At 47.3% G+C, this 13,965-nt stretch overlaps 6 protein-coding genes across 6 annotated transcripts; 1 reads left to right on the forward strand and 5 right to left on the reverse strand.

Annotated features, from left to right (window-relative positions):
* Window positions 1-615: 615 nt before the first annotated feature.
* Window positions 616-1,657, forward strand: FMAN_12840 (uncharacterized protein; the record flags this gene model as incomplete). Its single annotated transcript, XM_041823329.1, has 3 exons — window positions 616-1,228; window positions 1,277-1,439; window positions 1,510-1,657. The coding sequence occupies 3 exons, from the start codon at window positions 616-618 to the stop codon at window positions 1,655-1,657; spliced, it is 924 nt and encodes a 307-aa protein (XP_041688920.1).
* Window positions 1,658-2,092: 435 nt separating this feature from the next.
* On the reverse strand, window positions 2,093-3,426 carry FMAN_12841 (uncharacterized protein; the record flags this gene model as incomplete). Its single annotated transcript, XM_041823330.1, has 4 exons — window positions 2,093-2,310; window positions 2,363-2,423; window positions 2,484-3,342; window positions 3,392-3,426. The coding sequence occupies 4 exons, from the start codon at window positions 3,424-3,426 to the stop codon at window positions 2,093-2,095; spliced, it is 1,173 nt and encodes a 390-aa protein (XP_041688921.1).
* A 974-nt stretch (window positions 3,427-4,400) lies between these two features.
* On the reverse strand, window positions 4,401-5,906 carry FMAN_12842 (uncharacterized protein; the record flags this gene model as incomplete). The annotated part of the gene is made up of 1 exon (XM_041823331.1): window positions 4,401-5,906. The coding sequence occupies one exon, from the start codon at window positions 5,904-5,906 to the stop codon at window positions 4,401-4,403; it is 1,506 nt and encodes a 501-aa protein (XP_041688922.1).
* Window positions 5,907-7,060: 1,154 nt separating this feature from the next.
* On the reverse strand, window positions 7,061-8,281 carry FMAN_12843 (uncharacterized protein; the record flags this gene model as incomplete). Its single annotated transcript, XM_041823332.1, has 3 exons — window positions 7,061-7,242; window positions 7,316-8,199; window positions 8,247-8,281. The coding sequence occupies 3 exons, from the start codon at window positions 8,279-8,281 to the stop codon at window positions 7,061-7,063; spliced, it is 1,101 nt and encodes a 366-aa protein (XP_041688923.1).
* An 821-nt stretch (window positions 8,282-9,102) lies between these two features.
* FMAN_12844 (uncharacterized protein) lies at window positions 9,103-10,161 on the reverse strand (the record flags this gene model as incomplete). The annotated part of the gene is made up of 1 exon (XM_041823333.1): window positions 9,103-10,161. One exon carries the CDS (start codon window positions 10,159-10,161, stop codon window positions 9,103-9,105), a length of 1,059 nt encoding a protein of 352 aa, XP_041688924.1.
* Window positions 10,162-11,911: 1,750 nt separating this feature from the next.
* FMAN_12845 (uncharacterized protein) lies at window positions 11,912-13,811 on the reverse strand (the record flags this gene model as incomplete). Its single annotated transcript, XM_041823335.1, has 3 exons — window positions 11,912-12,426; window positions 12,473-13,199; window positions 13,266-13,811. The coding sequence occupies 3 exons, from the start codon at window positions 13,809-13,811 to the stop codon at window positions 11,912-11,914; spliced, it is 1,788 nt and encodes a 595-aa protein (XP_041688925.1).
* Between the last annotated feature and the right edge of the window lie 154 nt (window positions 13,812-13,965).

Raw genomic sequence — 13,965 nt, forward strand, 5'->3', positions numbered from 1 at the left:
GCCCGACACCTAAGATGGCGGCTTTAGAATTGCTGATGTAGCCGCTTCTGATAGATAATTCAGATAGCTATGATACACTGCGAAGTTCGGACACTAAGTTCTCCATGTCTGCGCAAAGTCCGTCTTTATGTGAAGAACGAACCGACTTTCGTTCCGTGGTTCAATACGTATCAGTTGCCGTTGATTGACAAGTCGAGTGACGTCATGAAGTGAAGGTTTTGTAGCCGGACTTGATTGAGGCCCGAACACGCCGACGCTATTACCCAAATGCGGAAGCCGGTGCAATAAATTATCCAGCAACGTTGCCATCAACGGTTGGTGTTTTCGTCGGGGGTCTTGGCAATGCCCGAGCTAGTGACAGCCAATAACAGAGTAAAACATACACCGGATTAAGAGCCGGTCTTTCCAAAAAAGACCGTTGGATGTCATAGATTTTGTGGTTCCTCTACTCCACGTACTAGCTAAATTGATTGCCGGTTCAGGATCGATCAAAGTAGAAAAACCCGCCAAGTATGTACGAAGTTTGCACATTTGTGTTCCGCAACTTTTTCATCTCATCATCATCGACGATACAATTACCATATCATTTTATTTACATCGCCCTTACTCAAAGCCATGGCCATTACTGTGGGTGTTGCTGGAATCACTGGCAAATTTGCCCGCCTTGTGGTGAAGAACCTTCTCAATCACCCTGACCTTAGCATTCGGGGCTTTTGTCGCGATCCCAGAAAATTACCAGAACAAATAAGCGCGTCGACCCAGGTGACAATCATCCAGGGTGACGCAAACGATCTCAACGCATTGCGCCGCTTCGTCAAAGGTTGCGAAGTGGTCATATGCTGTTATCTTGGCGACAACACCTTTATGGTGGAAAGCCAGAAGCTGCTTGTTGATGCCTGCGACATGGAGAATGTTTCTCGGTATGTCGCAAGTGACTATTGTCTTGATTTCACCAAGCTCCAATATGGCCAGCTGCCTGCCAAAGACCCCATGAAGCATATCAAAGCGTATCTGGAAACCAAGAACAACGTCAAAGGCGTGCATGTACTCATTGGCGTGTTCATGGAGACCTTCTGGAGCGAATATTTTGGCGTTTTTGACCCGAGAGACTGTAAATTCTCGTTCTACGGAACCGGTCATGAGATTTGGGAGTCAACCACATATGGCACCGCAGCTGAATATGTTGCCGCGGTTGCCATCGACCAAAGTGCTGCAGGTATACTGCATTGTGAGTATCCTCACATTCTTACAAGTGAGAATTTGCTAATGAATACAGTCTTGGGAGACCGAAAGACTATTTTTCAAATTGCGGACGAATTCGGAAAAATATATGGAAAGGAGCCACAGCTCGAGCGGCGAGGTTCCCTTAAAGACCTGTATGACACGATGCACGCAACATATGAGAAAGATCCTCAAAACATCTATGCCTATCTTGCAATGTATGTTTCTTTCATCTTCATGAGCACCACGAACTCATACCTTTCGGGACACTGACTAACATATCTGCAGGTTCTACCAATATTACTGCACTAACGGTCAAGCGCACCTGAAAGAGGATCTAGACAACCTCAAGTACCCTGATATCAAACCGATCACGTTCAGAGACTTTCTTAAGTCAAATAAATTGGAAGACCTGAACGATGTGTACCATCAATAGGAATGAGAGACATTACCCTTGTGCTTCTTTGCGACTACTGCCAAAGGTTCTGTAGGGACGATAGACGGGCCAAGAAATACATAACATAGGTACACGCCGAGAGCGCCTTGAAGAAACTTCATTTCCAAAGATAAATCGACTTCAAGGCCTACAATTTCCAGTTGCCTATAGCGGTTTTACAAAAAGAACGGGCGTGGAAGTAAGGCTTCTGTAACGGACAAGCTTGGCTGTCATCTTACATGGATTAGTATCCAGACTATTCAAAGAGGCCAAGATTATAACCTTTTTCTAGTTATATTATAGGCACTAGCATAGGGTAACATAGTATCAAAGACTTGACTTAATCTTTCAGATTGGACAAAGTGAGCAACGACCAACATATGCAACGTCTGTCGCAGCACAAACACCTAAGCTGGTCACTGGTAGATAATGATATTACCAGCGGTCGTACAGCAAGAAGTGATCCATGCTGTTTGTGCTGCCCGATCCCGCCGGGCTTGGTGTCATGTTAGGTTCAGGACTTGACTCGACAAGCACTCCCTCATCGTCAGAAACAACGGCGATAGTAGGCTCTCGGTCGCTCTCTGAGGTTTCGGATTTCTCGGCCTCGGGTTTCGGTACCTGCCAGTCAGCAGCCGATGATTTCTCAGCCGCTGAACCATTAGCCAGCTGCAAGCAATTCATCGGGATTATGTATTCACTTACCAACAAAGTCCTTCATACTTGCGATGGAACTCTCAAGTTTAGTGGTAGGAGGGTTTGCCTTCTTTTCACCGTCAGCACACCTGCCGCAGGGAGGCGAAAATGGACAAGGCCAGCCTCTCACCCTTGAAGGCCCAGATTGAGCTTCCTTTTGTCCCTTTGCACCACGAGACTCAAAGTGAGAAACTGGTATTGCGGGTGTCGATTTGGGGACATCTCGTCCCTTACCTTTGTCGTTAGGCTGCGGGCTATTGAGAAGTTGCTGAAGATCTTGAGTTCGACGCTTGTATGGAAATCGCTGCCATTCAGGTTTTGCAGTGCCACGCTCCACCGTAGAGGTATAGGATGTTGAAGGACAGACAGGCAAGTCTCGGGCTTCATTCTCGGGTTTGGGCTTCGCTTTGGGTTCACTTTTTGGCTCATCTCGGGCAACCATGACCAACTTGCGAATAAGCATGTCTGTGATGCTGTTTGAAGTAGCCCGGTGTAGGAGGTCGCTAGCAAATTGGCTGTGAGGGTTTGCGAGCACTTTTTCAAGGTGAAATGCGATATGTTTCGTAAGTTCGGGGAAGTTATCGTAGTCGATGTTCATCTTCCCCAAGATGGCAACAAGATTCAAGAGATCCATTTCATGACATAGGCGCGCGCACTGTTCCTTGGCCAAGTCCACCAAAGTAAACAGTTGCTTCTTTCTAGCAGCTTCAATGACCTGCAGCGACACCCGGAGCTCATATCCCTTCGCAATATCGGCAGATGTGCCCGAGGGTTTGATGCAGTCATACTGTTTGGTGTAAAAGTAATGCAAGATCACATGGGCTATGTCATTCCCAATGTTCTGCATATCCAAAATGGGCGAAGCTGACTTGGGTCCAAGTTCGTGCGTACTCTTGTTGGATAGAACATTGTCTGGGACGACTCCTCTATGAATCCACGTGATCGACTTTCCTTTTAACAGAACCTTCACAAAGCTGTCTGCATAGGGTCTAAATATTTGTTAGCTTAGAAAGATGCACGTCAGTCCACCATACTTACGATGTGATGAACTGCGCGGGCAAATCAGGAGACATGGTGGCTGAATCTTGAGACATGGTGCTCGACCTGTTACCCATCGAGCTGGGCAATGAAAAGGAGATGATGATGAAAAGGAGAAGTATGTGAGGGCAGTGATGGGGGCGGTTTGCGGAATTTATATGTGTGGCAAGTTTTCCCGCATGGTTGATAGAAGCTTAAGACACCACTCACGCAATATAAAGTATCTCTCCTCAAAATGGTCTGAACACCCAATCATATCGTTGGCTTGGTGGTGGTGATTATTGACACTCGCCTCTGGTAAACTCTGTAGCCAAAAGACTTCCGATAAGCGAATCGACGCGCGATTATCTGAAGCTCAAAGATCCACTGAATGGTCCGACCTTTCCAGTAGATTCGATATCTTGCGGGGTCGAAGTAGGTACATCATGTGTTGGGGCGTCAAGCTTTGTCACCTCCTACCTTTACATTCAGTGGTGGGACTGGAAGAAGATTCTGAAGTTTATCGGGAGCCACAGGTCTTAACTACGAATGAAGGTCACGGAGGAAAAGTAAGCTTTAATTAAATCCTTTCCACTTCTTATCAAAGAGAGTCAGTGACAGAGAAATTTGTCATCACTGCGGAAATAGGTTCCGCCACCTCATCCTGAGTCACCCCAGAAAGCACAGAGTCTCATGAGATGCTTATACTTTACTGCCCAGTTTGATTCTTCAAGCCATTACATTACTTATCTACCAATCACCTCGAGGTGCAATCAATTATTTCCAATACTTCCATGTGTGTTATTATAAGCCATATCTACCACTATTGTCGTAGGCAAACTGCGACATAAAGACAGTTACGAGAGTCCCCAGAATAAACAATAGGCGATTCTAGCAGAAAGCAGTAGTAAGATTAAACGGAGACCTCCAAGTCATAGTACCCATTCTACGGTGTCTTCCAATCTCACCCTTCGCATTAATTCGACTCAATCTATATATCCATCTTTCCAATCAAAAACATTACCAAATTTCAAAGACTATGGTCGGATTCGGATGAACCCGAATCCCAATCCATGGACCCCTTGGCTTCACCAGGGTCGCCTTCCAGGGTAACGGAAGAAGATGCAGACGATTGCCAAGGCTCGTCAAATGAGGGCAGAATGCACTCAGCAAAATTCAGCTGGGATCCTGTTGGTGCCACTGGCCGATCGCAAGCTTCTTCAGCCTCGTCTGCAGTATCGTTGTCGAATTCCGCAGCTGATTCTGACTCAAGCTCGCCCGATGCAGTAGAAGGATTGGGATCTATACTTTTTCTCCTTGGATTGTGTTCCTTTCGCTGTCGATTCTGTTGAATATGTTGAATATGTTGTAGCATAGCCTGCGACATGGCGGCCGTTTGGTCTTTGTGTCTCATCGGGCGGTCATGTTCCATCGGTGATAGCCTGTCACAGTGAGGGGGTGTTCTGCTTCTCGACCTCTTCGATGTATCTCTGAATGGCGAGGGCGTTCTGCTTCTCAACCTCTTCGATGCATCTCCGAATGGCGGGAGAAGCCCTGTTCCATTATTTTCAGCTCTAGGAACCAAAGCAGGGAGAAACATCTGGGGAGGACGAAACCCGGGCTCTCTTGGAAAGTCGAAGTTGGAATCGGGTACGGCCGCTCTCTGCAATGGCTTTTCCTGGTGATTTTCCATCCTACTTCGGTCCTGCTGCCTTGCCGCGGGACCGAGGAACCGATCATCAACTGACTTGCTCACTGGCGCGGACTCATTCCCCGGTTTGATCCAGCTCGTCTTAGGTAACTTGCACTCTTCCAATCCAATGACCTCGGAAACAACCGTTGTCTCAGCCACCTTCTTTCTGTAGGCTTCATCTCGCATGGAGTCTTGTTTGCCCGACATGCACTCGATGTTGCTAACCTCTGTCATTGCTTTCAAAAGCATCTGAGCGACTGAGAGTGATGGTTGATCTCTCAGTTCGATGAAAGCCCTCAGGCTCCCTCCCGCACCGTAATCCAAAGCGGAACTAAGCAGTCGCTTCTCCAAGTACACAGAAAACTTTGGAAATAAGTTAGACCGGTAGTTCACTTCTTCAAGGAGTTTGAGCAGTTCCACCAGGCCCATGTCTTGAGCCTTGCGGAAGATCTCCCTCGCGGAGTCCGACTTAAGGTCCTCCATGCCGAACTGGTCTGCAAAATTGTGTACATGGATGATACTTTTGAAGTACTCTTCTCGCCTCGCCTCGAAGGGATTGCCCTGGAGACCCAACGTTCCGAATACCAGATATTCCCACAATATGTGTCCGGCACCTTGTGGCACAGTCTGCTGATTGATGTAAAGAAGTCCGGGACTCTGGTAGTAGATACATCCCAAAACATTGTAAGCGTGGTCATAGATATATGATGGTACATGACAGGTTATCTGCCTGTGTAGCTGGTGGTACTTCTCGATATTTGTCAAGTCGACATAGAAGATTTCGGGTCCCTGAACTTCGACGGCGACTAGTTGATTATCATTGCGCCACCAGTTCGCAGACATTGACGTTGCCATGATGAAGTAAATTTGGTGTTTCTGTTTGCTGGGCGAGTTTCTTACCGTGATACGGCGTAATGGGGAGAGAAGATAAGAGAAGAGGAGGGATTCAGCTGTTGCACGGGGCATGACATGGCATTAAATACATATTTATTGATCTTTTGACTCTTTTACGGCTTGACTCTGTTTCAGAGTTCTGAGATACTATTGGCTACCCTTCTCGTGATTGGTGACCTCCAGCTCACTAAGGCTGTTTAAGCCAGGAGAACAAATCATGAAGCGCCACTCATTGGAAGCTTTGACTGTGAAAAAGTCTTTTTGTTCTTTTGGGAATCCTCTAGCCACAAGTGAGCCTGTGAAAGTAAAAATCATGCGGTACCCAATCATGTTGAAAGGGCGCAATTACAGTTCTCGCATGGCATCGCATGCCTTCTGATGAGGCATAAAAAATTTTAAGGCTATAGACATGAATCACCATACTTTCTGGCATACTCTCGCTTAATGAGAACCTACTCTTGCACAAACCTTGATGTTGAGTAGGTAATGTCTAGTGCAAAATCCACAACATACGCCGCGCCACATTGCGATAAGGCCAATCCAAGCAGACCCTACGGAGACATCGTTAAAGGCTTATTCTGGACGTATTTCCTTACTGAGTATTGTTTTCGCATTTCTTGATTGATTTCTGTGCAAGCTGTATCTTTCGCTGTCTAGATGATAACCTGTGGAAAACGATGGTCACGTGCGTTAGGAATTTGCAATGTCATTACCACACCCTCACCAACAAAGATATCTCAAGAATACATTGAGTCTACCTAGATGTAGTGTCGTCACCACCTTTAAAATATCAACTTAGATTTTTTTTTCTCAATCTTCTTACTCGTAGCCATTTGACATCCGGTGCTCTTTTGTTCTCAGTGAATTCTTTGTACGTCGTTCAGATCGACTCACGTGCTTTGCATGATGCAAATGACAAGTGGAGCAGATTCGCGACCGTCTTGATAGCAAGCGAGCTCAGAGTGAGGGGAGATTCGATTTATTCCGAGCTAACTTTTGGTGCCCTTCATTACAACCTGCTACTGTCCTCCTTTGACATCCCATTGATCTCAAATCTACCATTCCTTCCGCAATCCTGCGTTTCCTGAATCCCGAAAGCCCAATCACCAATCGCAGTATACTTCGTCCATTGACGAGCTCTCAAAGGAGCCAGGTGTGAGCTCATCGGTCGAGCTGCGATCGCTGTGTGTCTCATTGTCACACTGGCTGTGTCCCTCGAAAGCCTTGGGCTTCCAGAATTCAGACGACGGTCGGGGGGAATCGGGGACGGGTCCATCAACAAAGACTGCGGCAATTAGTATTGGCTTTGACTATGCAGCACAGTGATCGATTCAAGCTCGTTTGAAGGTGTTACTCACCTTCTGTGTCAAGAGGCTGTTGAAGGGACCAGCTGCTTGCATTCCAACGCTGTGCGTCTAGCTCTCTCTCGGTTGCGATTTCCTTGGCTCTCTTTTCGGCTTTGTGCTCAAGATCATAGAGTCGTAGACGACCCCAGGGCGTGAGTTCTGTCTCCTGCTTTAGTCTTCCAAGTTCTTCTTCATCGGATGCTGCCTCAGCGTTTCTGAGTGAAACCCTTTCGGCCCTTTCCATGGCCTGTTTGGTAGGGCGCAGTTGAACTCCGGGATATTCCCATGAAGCCTGGTAGGTTGGCTCTTCCAGCTGACGACTTTTCGAAGCCTTGGAAAGCAAAATGCTGCGCAATAGAACCTTGTTCAGAGTGTCCGGAGCACCCAATGCAGCCAGTCTCTGGTCGACTAGGTCTGCGACGTCATCAATTTGAGAGAAGGACAACAATCGCGATTCGACATAAGCGGCAATTCCTGGGTTCTCATCAAAGGACAGGGCAGCCTTCTCCATGACGTTGATCAGAGGGGTCAAGGTGAGCTGGTCACCCAGACGAACGATCTCGTCTCTAGTCATTTCGCGGAGTTTGGTCAAAGACAGCTTGTCGGAAGCGACATACACACGAATAGCAGTCGCAAGCTCGGCTGAAATCTTCTCCTCGCGATCTTCTTCCTCTGACTGGAGGCACTGGTAGGTGCCTGTGACCAAATAGTGAATGATGACATGGCCTACGTCAGGCGTGATCTCGTCCAGCCATAACTCGCAAAGAGGATAAGCAGAATCATCATTGTCTCTGAACTGTGCAGCGTCCATCAAGTTCTCGGGGAGCAACGAACGGGAGATGTGCAGAGGACCCTTGCATTCGAAGTAAACAGCACAGGTACCACTCGCGTAAGGCCTGTTCGCCTGTCAACACAAGTTTCATTTCAGACAAGCAATACTCACGAGCTTGTTGGTCTGGTGTCGCCATGTTCCGCCATGTTGTGCTGAGTTTCGATGGTGCACCAACAGAGGAATTTGAGATGGAGGGGAGAAGAGATGCGGGAGTGGGAGAGGCAGATTTCGCGAGGGTTCAGTTGTGAGGTGTGTGGCGCTTGGTCCTAGCCCTGGTGGAGCTCATGGAGGAGGCTTGGTGTCACAAGGCTGCTCAACTCTGCCTGGCAGTGCCGATGTCACAACACGCGGATGCCATCCTCACACAACGGCGGGAGTCTGATTGGTGCTTCAATTCTCGATTTACTGGCTTGAAACTTCACTTGAGACCAAGATACAGCATCTTTAATCATTCCAGGTTAATTCTCACGATCAGTTTACAATCATTTTCACATGCCATACAAGATCTCAGACATTGGATCCAATCGTATGTATCATCATTATCAGATCTAGCTTGCCAGTAAACAAGAATCAATAACGCTCGTACTAATATCCATAAAAACATGTGGCTCGCAATTCGCTTTCCAAGATGTGATAGCCATGTACTCAATTGATGCAGAATATTTTCCAACCATTTATGCTGATAGGTAAGTATTGTTGTTTTGTGCGTGTAGCGCATCGTCCCGAAGCACGGGGTTGACTTTTGTGACCGAGTTACTCAATGGCCATCACTGATATGCTGGTTGAGAATAGTAGAAAGATCTGAAAGACAGTGTCTCTTGTGTCGCCTCTGGCTCCAGATTTGATGACTGCCGAGATAAGTCGCAGTGAGTGTCAACAATATTTGTAGAGATGTATGTATGCATATGTGATGTGGTAGTCGAGCTTGAAGAAGGGGCATGGGTGCTGCTCGATGTAGACACCCATCCTACATCCCTTGTCTCACTCCCCAATGTGAGAAGGGATGGAAGCAGTTCCAGCTGTATGTACTGTCGCCGGAACTTAGATGCTGAGCTCCATGATTGGAGGAGGCTTGTGTGCCTCTATCATCTTCAGAATGATCTGGTGAAATAGAACGGATAATAAAAATGTACCTGCCTCTCTTGGCTGGCTTCTCCTTGTTTCGGGTAGCGAACTTCTGGCTACTGTTGATGCTTCCGACCATGGCGCGCATGACTTTTCCGCACTTGATCTTGGCACTTGGAATGAAGTGATTGAACGGAGGCTGAAAGTGCACCTCGTCGTCATCCCCGACGTCATCCTCAACATCATCCTCAACGTCATCCTCCAAGGGGGCGTCATCTCCAAGATTTATCTGCTCCCTTTCTTGTAAATATTCTTGGCGAAGCTGCATATATTCTATCAATCCTGGCACGCGAGTTGGAAGTGTCTTTGCGACCATATCCCAGCCTCGTTCTAAAGCCGGCCCCTCGGCTTTCTGCATGACCTGGAGCATCAGCCACAGCCAACCCAATGTGTCTGGAGGATCCATGCTCAAGAGAAACTCTGTCGCCAGTCGCCTAGTCGCCGTCTGCAGGACTATCTCTGTGTATTCGTCAATCAGGTGGATAATGCCGGGAATATGCTTCAACGCCAAGGGAGCATCAACTATCGCCACTAGTACGGAGGCAGGGTTGATGATAAGCTCAGCCAATTTGATGGCATGTTCTTTGGATAGCAAACCCAGATCAATGATGTCATATCGGCATCCGATAGCACAGAGCGTGAGTGCCATCTTGTACTCTCTCAAAGCCATGTCCTGATCTTGCCCTGCGGTCTCGTAGTCAACTTCATAGGTCTGTGACATTATGTACTCCACAAAGACGCGACCAGTCGACTCGTCAACATCTTTCATCTTGTACTCGTCCTTGTGTTTGAAGAGTAAACCAAGTTTTCCAGTCTTGATGATGAGAGTAGTAGGGATACTGAACGTCGTATCTTCGAAACGAAATTGGCACGATTTGCCCAGTTGGCGTTGGGTAGTCATGGTGGCGAATGAAAATAAAGGTCGAAATGTGAGAGAACAGAATGACTGATGTACATAAGAGAGAGAATTATCCTGTTCTGCAGAGGGGGACGACGCTTACTTAAATAGACGAGAAAACAAAGTTAATCACTCACGGACTCCCTGCAAAGACTGGTCAGGCTTCTAGCTTCAAAGCAAGATGCTAAACCTACTATCACATGGCCACTGTATAAAGTTGTTGTAATAAGGTTCGGAAACTACCAATCCATCATTGGCTATGAAATAACTTTCACATCGCTTTTCAATACGTATTATAACTTTATACTTCAAACAACACTAGTAAAAAGCTAAATGAGACACCACAGCGATGAGTTTCTTTGGGTACGCAAGGACCTAGATATCAGAATACAGATCCCTTGAAGAATCGAAATATAAATCTACGGATGAAGGATTTTGAAGATTGGGACAAGGGTCAGACCACAAATGGCCGCTTTGTTGGCTCTTTTTGACACAGATTATGATTACTTGACTTCTTGTACTCTTCTTACACTTGAGCCTGAAAGTATGGCTAGTCAGACGTTTGAGGAGAACAGCCAATCATTTAGACAGAGTTTGCATTCAGAAAAGGTTAACAGATTAGCTCCTGGTGCGTCATTCGTAGGCCCTGGAACTACTGTCACGGTGACGCTACTCTTCGCAATCCGTTGGCCAGTGGTTTGCTCCATCTCAGTCAGACGTCATGTATAAGTGTCTTGTTGGATCCGTATTACTAACACACACCGAGGTAGTAGGATGTAAGTAGCTGTAGCACTGGGCATGGATAGCTATTACGAGACCCAGGCTTCCACCTGCTTGGGGGCCTCCCTTTCTGTTATGAGGATGACTGCCGCCTATAAGGTTAAGCTTTAGGCTGCAAACACAGGTGATGAGTGAGAACACGATACTCCCTTTCTGCAGAAACTCCCAGTTCTATGTGTCACTTGATCTTAGGTTTGCTTTCCTCGCATCATCTCAGCACCCATCTTGCTCCAGCAGAAAGTCTCATACTCTATAGTCAAGTTCCAGCGCAAGACCGGGCGAGAGATAAGGCGTGACTTTGTTGACGTACCAAACGATGCAAACAACTTTGATCTTCCCCCACTCTGAACTTGCTGTCGCGTCGGTCCACTGGTTCCCATCTTCACCAGTCTTGATTTGTTTCACATCTTCAACACCTGGCCACGGTACGGTTGTGACTAACGTACAGTCGGACAGCAGCTAACAGTGCGTCATCGGGGCAGGCAGGACATTCTTTAAAAGAACACAACAGCCTCTTCTATCACCACGGTCCTAGCTACTCTGAGACAGGCATTCACGGAAGGGTGACTTTGGTGAAACTTTTGACCTTGGGCTCAGATAGCTATATTCATGCATTAGAACCATCTCTCTTCGAGTACTCTTGTTCTGTAAGTCTTCATCGAATCTCTGTCTGTAGTTTGACGGATGTGGTTGTTCTGGGCCTGTAGACGTTGTAAGTAGCTTGACATCCGGCATACAATGCGCTAACAACAAGGCGATCGAGTATTTGGCCCGCGACTTTCCCAATAACTTCACAAGCAATAGTTTGACTAAATTGGCTGTCATCTCAGAACAAAACTCATTGCCACGGGGGAAAAACATAACTACTTCATAGAACTACAAATAAATAGAGATAGCGGTTGCAGCTTTCACCCAGTGTATGAGATCAGCTTCCCATCAGACCCTCTCAAATGCCACATCTTCCCACTCCACCCTACGTCAGCACGATTGCCTTTGCCGCCACCGCCAGACCACGATGGTTCCCCTCTGTTACTTGCGTGAAGTACAGGCTGTATGTGGTATTGTGTTCAAGGACGTAGTCACTCGAAGTTGCCGTTTCCTGTCGAGCCTCGGGCCACAAGAGAAGAGGGAACAAGCATCCTTTGATGGTGTTTTTCTCACGATCTGAGAATGGGCAACGCTCCATATACTCTTCGTCAAAGGGCTCATCTGACTTATAGTAGAAGAACTTGAGCCGTGTGGCGGTTGTTATCAGATCCAGCTTGAACTCCAAGGCTGGTGTGAGAAAAGAACCGAATTTAAGTTTTCCCGGGGGCACTTGATCGAGGTCATCTCTTCTGATCCCTGGAGGTGCCCAGGAAAATTCCAAGTGCTTGTAGAGTATACGTTCCAGTTCTTTGACCTTTCTTTGGATAATTTCAGCCCTCCTATTGCCTGTTACTTGCGGGAGTACCATGCAGTCTGCTTGATGAAGTCCATTGATTCCACCTGGATCACGTTAGTCATTTCCCTGTTCGGTCCTCCGTTCACTTACCAATGTCCATAATAATTTGCCGGTAGGCTTCTGCAATGGGGTTTGGCGGGTGAATGAATGCTGGGAAGGCTGGCTCGAATACCATTTCAATGACTGCTGAAGCGAATAGTCCTAGGAGAAACTCCACTTTGAAGTTCCTGGAATTTTTAAGTCGAGGAATACAATCTTTGATCTCTTGTCCAAAGACCTTTAGCGCCCAAGACTCGACGAGATCGCTGTGCATAGTTTGTTCCTCCGGTGCTTCTGGATATTCCCGGCATAGTCCGAAACATGTGTTTTGCATTTCCCGAACCACCGTCATGCACATTCTGGAAATCCTTTTCCCGTTCATACCTGGAATATCTACGTTGAAAAGCCTACTGCGGCTGGCCCTGGCTTCCGCAATGTCCAGCGTGTGCTCGAGGATATGTTGCACGCGGGCGTCAGGTTTGTGCTTCACCACAGCATCTAGCTCTCTCTTGAGTCGATCTTTTTCGATCTCTGACGCAAGGAGCAGGGTTTCAATCTCCCAGATTTCTCTTCCCTCGGGCGATGGGTAATTGGTGAAACGTTGCTCGACAGCTGTTTCAGCCCCAATGGGGGACGGGCTGTCGGCATTTTTGTCTACCAGGCTGAGACGCGATGAACTGTGAGGCGAATGTTGCAGCTCGGCGGGTTGGCTGGGTTCAACGGAAGAGCCCTCATCAGCCTGGTTCGCGGTTTGGTCTTTGTCTTCATCTGGCAATATCTATAGCAGCATGATCAGCACGAGATGAGCAACGAGCGGCAGTTGACTTGACATAGTCGTACTTACGGCCTTCAATTTCTCCGGGGAGACCATAAAACTCACCAGGAGCCTCTTGAGGCACCATTTTGCAAGTGCGCTGCCAGCTTCAGACCGGTCACCGTTTATGTCGGATGGTATACTGTTGAAGAACTGGTCAACATCCTTGGATATCTTCTCTGGTAGGTTCAGCGAGTCGAGGCCAAATTCGAGCAAGTTCTCGTGGTCATTGTCGCCTTCCATCTGGCCATATCGTCTTGATAGATACTTCAGCTGCTTCTCAACCTGATCGTTTGTGATCGTTGTTGGTTGGACAGCGTCCTGAAATTTTGGAAACGTGACACTCCAGAAATCAACACCATTGCTGAAGCTCCAGTGAAAATAGGCCAAAAGTTGGCAAATCTCTTCATGCTCCCAGGCCCTCTGCTCTGTTCCTTGTTTTCCGCCAGGCACGAGCTTCTTCCTGGATTCCCGCCTTGGGCGGTTATCGGCGTACTGTACTGTCTTGGTCCTTTTTCTTAACTGGTAAGGGGCTGCGCTGGCCCTTTTGGGACTGCGCGAGGTATTTGGATCCATGGTTGTAAAAGGTGAATTTGACACAAATCTTTGACTGTGTTGTCGTCTTTGTTGATAAATGCGAGAGGCGGGTTTCTTTGTGTACACCTATGGGGTACGGATTTCTTTGTTTGTCAGGTAGGCACCTAACAACTACAAACACAGCTAGAAAAGT

Source organism: Fusarium mangiferae (assembly GCF_900044065.1).
Source record: "Fusarium mangiferae strain MRC7560 genome assembly, contig: FMAN_scaffold015, whole genome shotgun sequence".
NCBI classification, from domain to species: Eukaryota; Fungi; Ascomycota; class Sordariomycetes; order Hypocreales; family Nectriaceae; genus Fusarium; species Fusarium mangiferae.